This window comes from Xenopus laevis, chromosome 2L (genome assembly GCF_017654675.1).
Source record: "Xenopus laevis strain J_2021 chromosome 2L, Xenopus_laevis_v10.1, whole genome shotgun sequence".
NCBI classification, from domain to species: Eukaryota; Metazoa; Chordata; class Amphibia; order Anura; family Pipidae; genus Xenopus; species Xenopus laevis.
The window spans coordinates 44,199,705-44,206,821 of record NC_054373.1 but is presented as its reverse complement, the minus strand read 5'-3'; the positions used below and the strand labels follow the sequence as shown (position 1 = coordinate 44,206,821).

At 40.8% G+C, this 7,117-nt stretch overlaps 1 protein-coding gene across 1 annotated transcript in view; it reads left to right on the top strand.

Annotated features, from left to right (window-relative positions):
- The first annotated feature begins 1,311 nt into the window (after window positions 1-1,311).
- The window catches only part of LOC108708009 (SH3 domain-containing kinase-binding protein 1), a 225,220-nt gene continuing 219,414 nt past the window's right edge, over window positions 1,312-7,117 (top strand). Inside the window, exon 1 of the mRNA XM_041581798.1 lies at window positions 1,312-1,853. Coding sequence (XP_041437732.1) covers window positions 1,850-1,853 — 4 coding nt within the window. The 5' untranslated portion in view covers window positions 1,312-1,849. The remainder of the gene's footprint in view (window positions 1,854-7,117) is intronic.

Sequence of the window (7,117 nt, the reverse complement as noted above, 5' to 3'; positions counted from 1 at the left end):
GCGGCTGAACGCAGAAAAACGGAACGCAGGGGAGCGCAAGTAAAAACGCTCGTCAGTAAGAGCCCTAAGGCCTGTTCGGGTCTCAACTTTCTGTTTGGTTTTCAGCCTTGTGAAAACTGAACAATAATCTGGCCAATATATGAAAACCAATTAAATACAAAGATACTCACCTTGACATGGCTTTGTTATTTTCAGGTGCAGTTCATTTCTTGTTATTTCCGAAACAGAAATAAGCAAATCAATCAAAAATAAGAAATAGTGTTTTCTAAATGAGCATTGCTGTATTTCAAAGCTTTCTGGATAACTGATTTCTGTATAATAGATCCCATACCTGTAAGTAAAGGATTGGTTTTACTCATCAGGCAGAGTAGATAGATGTAGGGTTTCAACTGGACATCTCAGTTTGTCAAAGGGCTGTCTGTTCAAAACTTTCTTTTCCATTTAAAATAATTGTGAAAACTGGACAGAAATCCAGCCAGTTGCATATAAGGGCAGGACTACACGGCCGATTCCGCCGCGATCTGACGCGCTGCGCAAAATTGCAGGCGTCACGTCGGATCCGACGGAAATAAGGTAAGTAATTCAATTGTCGCATCATGTCGCTGCATTGATGCGACGCGACACGACTGTCGGATGCAGACGCTGCGTCTGCATCTGACAGTCGTTTGCGTCGCATCAACAATGCGACACGATCCGACACTGCCATTACTTACCTTGTTTCCGTCACATCCGACGTGACGCCTGCGTTTTTGCGCAGCGCACTGAATCGGTTGTGTAGTCCTGCCCTAAGTGATGTAATAACCCTGACCCAGCATCATAGCTCCACGACATCATCTCTGATGTCATTACGCCCCCTCGAACATCACTGATCCATCCCCAATATTATCTGCCCCGCCCCCTTTGTTCGGGTTTAGCCACCGGCAAAGATGGCAACCCTACCTGTGGGCCAGTCTGACACTGCACTTTAGCATGTTTAGGCACAAAGCACCTGTAATGATTATTGTCAGAGAAAGCAACTGTATTGTCATTCTAAATGCAGAAGAAGGTAGAAATCTTCTTTTCTTTTACTTATCTTTTACAGAAATGACCCTAAAAACACAATATATAGTTTTCCAATCTATTAAAGTATAATATTGAATAATATTATTGGAGCAGCCTTTGGGCAAGTTGTCGGTTTGTCAGAACTGGAGCTACTTGGCAGGAGTAATGACAGCCCGACTGTCAGCTTCAAATCCTGTCACACTCAGAGCAGGAGGGAGAAAAGAGGCGGGTCTCGCGATGCTTCCAAGCCCACAGCTCACACAGACAGACAGAGAGAGAGGGAGAGACTGAGAGCACGGGCAGTAGCAGCCAGGCAGGCAGAGCATCACTGAGAAGCAGCCACTGCAGCTGCAAAGGGGGAGGTGGTGAAGAGGAAGGGGAAATGCACATTTCACCACAGTCAGTTGAAGCTGAACCCTGTCAGCAGATGTTTTTCTAATAGCAGAGATCGGCATCTCCTGGCTTGTCACTGGGGCACACGCACAAGCAGCTGCACAAGGAACAGTGGAACACGAGTAGCCCCAGGTGTCCTGCTGCTGCTGCTGCTGGAGACCCTTAGTCAATGAATGGTGTTGGCTGGCACGGTGCGATCCGTTGTTTTGCTGCTGCAGTGAGACTGCTCCCTCCAGCTGAGGATCTGTCTATTCTCTGCGAGGCTGGCTCACTGATATAGCTGGCCGCGGGGATTATACCAACAGAGGGGGTCTCGCGTACATCTGACAAGCAATTACCTGGCTGACATCTCACGTGGGATCTGTTTTACCCCTGTGGAACTTTTGGGGTGCACTGAAGTCCTGATTCAACATAAATGGGTGAGTTAAGAACTGGGGCACTGATCTATACCCCCACTACATCCCCAGCATTTCTTGCTATTAATATTCATCTTGTTTATATTTCTAGAACCCAGTGAGTGGTAGGGAAACACTACAATATTTATATATATATATCTATAGCTGAACGCTAAAATAGAGAATGCTTTTCACTGGGCCCTCCAGCTGCTGCTAAATTGCAATTCACACCCCCCCCCCCTTTGGCTGTTGGGAATGCTCATGTTCTGTGAGTTGGAGTTCAACAGAAGCTTGGGGAGGCCTCATGTTGGATATTACTTTGAGTATTTATTTTGATACCGTCGACACTCGCTGCAGCATGATGGTACTGCTGCCAGCGCTCAGGTTTTCTATTGTTTGTTGTCTGCACCATAACGGAATGCCCGGATCTGTCTGTGGGCATCGCTTCCTTACAGGGCTTCAAGTAGTCCATTCAGAGTGTGAGCTCCTTGTGCTAGCCTGTGCCGTACACAGAGTTGCATTGGAATTCAGCTGAATAGACTCTTCTATTGTATTGTACTAAATAACCATTGCTCACACATATGCTGGCAGTGAATGTATATGATAGCCAAAAGCTCTGTCAACTAGCCAGCACCATGGCAGGGCACTGCTTTACTGTGGCACACCAAAGGTTAATGCCCCTCCCTCCAGTAATGGGTTAATAACATCATCTAGTTGTACATGAAATCTATTAATAAAGCATGGAACGGTGTTGCTGCGATGCTCTTCATTGTTAATATCATCATGGGCACAGCAGCATTACAACATGGTTCCTGGAATGAGGGCAGCTAGCAGAATAGGAATCAGTAGCAGCTAAATCAAGGTGCCAAGCCAAGTGTTTAGTAAAACATGCATTTTGCCTATTTCTCATGTTAATGCCAAGACTTCATTACTTCACTCCTGGCTGTGGCTTTCTGTCAAGGCTCTCTTTCTCTCAAGCAGTGATTTTGAAGGCAACTGTAATGTCAACACAAAATACACAATGGTAAATGGGAGAAATGCCACAATAAGTGCAATGAAGTCTGTTATACAGAATACTTGGGACCTGAGGTTTTCCGGATAAGGGATCATTCCATAATGTGGAGTGCCATTCCTTTAAATACATACTTACATAGTTAAATTGGGTTGAAAAAAAAACAAAGTCCAACAAGTTCAACCCCTCCAAATGAAAACCCAGCATCCATACACACACCCCATCCTACTGTCACATCAATTATATATACCAATACCTATACTAACTAACTAAATCATTTAAACATTAAAAAAAAACAACAAGATTTACATCTGTATGAATTTAGATTGTAAGCTCAGCTGTGGCAGGTGATGATGTGAAAGATGTATAATACATACATACCTGTAAATTAGTTTTCACAGAAATGACAATGTTTATTCATGGTCCGGTGCAGGTAAGGTGCGTTTTTTCCCTTACATGTTTTATGTTTTCCTGGAATTTTACGCTGATTTTTAGCGGTTTAAGAAAACGTCAAAGAGGGGTTGTACTGCATCTAAAAGCTCTGTAGAATATGTTGGTGCTATATAAATAACGAATATCAATAATATTCGCTTATTTTTTTTCAAGCCCAAGGTAGCGTGTCTTTTAATTACAGGGAAAAAAATGGCCAAAAAAAGAACTGTCCATTTCAGGACAATGGCTTTGCCATGTTTTAGAGCATTCTGGGTAATGAATTTCCAGATAATAGATCCCATACCTGTACAGAATGCTCGGGACCTGAGGTTTTCTGGATAACAGATCTTTCCGTAATTTGGATCTTCATACCTTAAGACTTGTACAAGAAAATCGAGTTTCAATAAACCCAATAGGCTGGTTTTGCTTCCAATAAGGATTATTTATATCTTAGTTGGGATCACGTACAAGGTACTGTTTTATTATTACAGAGAAAAAGGAAATAATTTTGGAAAATTTGGATTATTTGGATAAAATGGGTTATGGATAATTGGTTTCCTGATAACGGATCCCATACCTGTGTATAACTTTTGGCCACTGTGTTAAATGATTATAAGGAGAAAAAAAGACCCAGTTAGACCAATCAATACCACTATAATAGCAAAGCATTTTGTACAATAACACTATAATGTATTGGAATCCCCATATGTACTATAATATCTTTAGGAAATGTAGCTTTCTGAAAATATGTCTGGGAAATTTACGCCTTTTATGACCATCAGCATTTCTTTATTTTTTTTTTTTAATAAGATAAATTTGGAAAGGACTGTGGGGTTTCTAATGTAACACCATATCTGCTAATATAGGAGGATTTATGCCTGCCTCAGCACTTTCCTGCACTAATCAGTAGGGATATTTGTCATATGCTGTGAAGCTGTAAATTAGGCTATTCCGGAGTACTTTTCCATTCGCATTTTTGGGGAGATTACCCAACATCCTAATGGGGAATTAATGAACATATTCCATTCACAGCCTAATTTGAGAGCATTTAAAGTTATGTAAATTACATGACAGGTTTTTGTGTGTCTTACTTCCTGGCTTGAGTGGGTTCTAGGTAAGGTATCAGGAAATGAAATGGGGTCGTAGACAAGCACTTCCTGCACACTTCTGTCTCATGTCTTTAAGTTATTTTGATATCAATAAATAATAAAGCTGTGTTGGTTGCAGCTCTAGTGAAGAGCAGCAATGATATAAGTTATAATATTATACCTGTATGAGGATATTAGAAGTCACTGATCAGTTTAGTAATAATATAAAGGCTCAAAGCCGCAGGTAATGGAAGTCCTAGTCTGACATAATATCTTTATGTTATACATTTAATAATGCATAAGGCTACCCCAAGTCATGTGACGTGATATTTAGAGGTTAATAATGGCTTTTATGAATTTATTGTTTAAGCTGTGGGCAGGTTTTTGAGCTTGGAAGGGAGTGTGGACCCTAGGACGTTATCAGTGTTGGACTGGGGCCTACCAGAGAATTTCACCTCTAGGGCTTCCCATATATTTATGTTACATAAAGGATAGGATAGTACCCAGGATCCAGCTGATGACATCAGATAAGGCTTTACTCTGTGACACGTGCAGTGGGAGAGGCTCAGGGGTGCACAACTTCTACGTGAGGGACCGCAGCCTTATGACAATCTGTAACTAAGTGAATCTCAACCATCTGACAGCATCTGACATATAGATGAGGCAGCTGTAACTTCCAGGTGAGATTAGTGAATTTTAATCTGGCATGTTTGGTTTTCAAGTGGGCAGAAATTGGCTATGATTTACAGTGATGTCACAAGTGTCCATAGCAACCAATCAGATTTCACTGATGGACAACTGCACTTGTGCAATTTAACACCTCTCTTTGTTAATGAGCCTTATTCATTTATGTGCCCTAAATCATAGGGCTAATTGGATATTGTCAGTGAGTGAAATTATATAAAGGGGACTTGTATCCAGATTTTTCAGAAACACTGAATATGGTTGTTGTTTCATTTCTTTAATGCCTTTGCAGTATCTACCTGTTAGTTAACTCGTTGCTTGATAAATAAAGGATTGAGCTCTCAACTGAATTAGTGTGATTATTCCATACAACCTGATTGGGCACTGGGAAAAAGAAGTGAATAGACAAACAATAAAAAATGAGGGTCAATTGCCAATTGTCTCAGATTATCAGTGATTATATCATATTAAAAATTAATTTAAATCTAAGCTACCACTTTAATATACACAGCTCCGTGATTTTAATTCAGTTGTAATACATAACCACCCGACCCAGTAGTTACATGTACTACACTTGCCTTATGTGAACGTTATATTCTCCATGGGCGGTGTAGTGAACCCTATTTTTATCTTTGTCTTATATTTTGGGAAACTGGGCTAGCAAGCTTAACATATTTTAGTTTAATGTAACAATGTCATAACGACCAGGAAATATTGGGTGCCTGGGAGGAGAGGAGTTAATTTAGCATGGGGGTTATTCGGTATAGGGGTCATGTGTGTATGGGGGGGGCGCCACTGGTCCTGCCCCCAAGGGCCTCCCATTGAACTGCATACAATATGTTACTGGTTTCATAACATCACTTCGAATGGATATAATTAAAGTCAGTTTTTTCATATATGCTGGACTGCAGATAGCAGCAGTCATAATAATAATGATGGTAGAGACCTCTAAATGCTTAGCAACATCCACCAAAGCTTAGCTCTCAACTACTCGCAGTACTGTATAATCACTGTTTTCTACAGTAAATCACTCCTAGAAAATACATTGCATTTAAATAAAACTCATAGCTTTATTTGCTGCCAAGGATTGATCCACCTGCAATTTGTAAATCCATTTAAGTCATTTTTTTCTGGCGCCTCTAAAGGCTATAATTGCATTTTCTTACTACGTTTGGACATTGGAGACTATCTACTTACTGTAAGTGTTAATCTAACGTTCTGAGTGTTGTAATTATCATAGCAATGGATTGTTTGTGCTTGTTTCTGCAGCTGTGTGACCTGGTTATCCAGACGGGACCTTGCTAACACAAGACCAAAGTTGGCCATACACGCTCCGATAAATATTGCTGACAGTCATTAGCTCATCAGACTGTGTATAGTGCCCTCCTATGAACCTACTTGACTCATATGCCGATCAGTCAGGTGCCCCAATTGATTGTATCCCCAGGGCCTAACGATCGGCTCATCTAGTATCATCCACTTCAAGGTTGGCACATTGGGGAAAGATCCACTCATTTGGAAACTTCCCTAATTAAGTGGATCTTTTAATTCATGGGCACCTTAATAAATCAGAGTAAATTAGTATCCGCACTTGTCACAAAGCTTGGCCATATGATGAAACTGCAATATGGCTGGGGCATGCGACCCTACCTAGCAAACAATTTGGCCAGTATATCAGTGGTGTAAATCCACAATTGAGGATTTTGAAAACAGCAATAATTTTGTTTGTAAAATGTATGTAAATAATCTGGTAAGGCCCCATCTAGAATATGACGCAGTTCGGGTTTTCAGCGCTCAAATGGAATATTATTGAATTAGAGAAGGGCAACTAAACTGGTAAAAGTTATGGAAAATCTCAGCTATGAGGAAAGACTGGCCAGGTTGGGGTTATTCATGCTGAAAAAGAGGCGCTTAAGGGGGGGGGGGATATGATAACTATTTATAAATATAATAATAATTCCTGCTGACAAGGGCGCACTCATTTCAATAAGAAGAAAGGGGATTCTGTCTAAATATTATGTATTATACAGTGAGAGCTGTGAAGATGTGGAATTTTCCCCCTGAATCAGTTG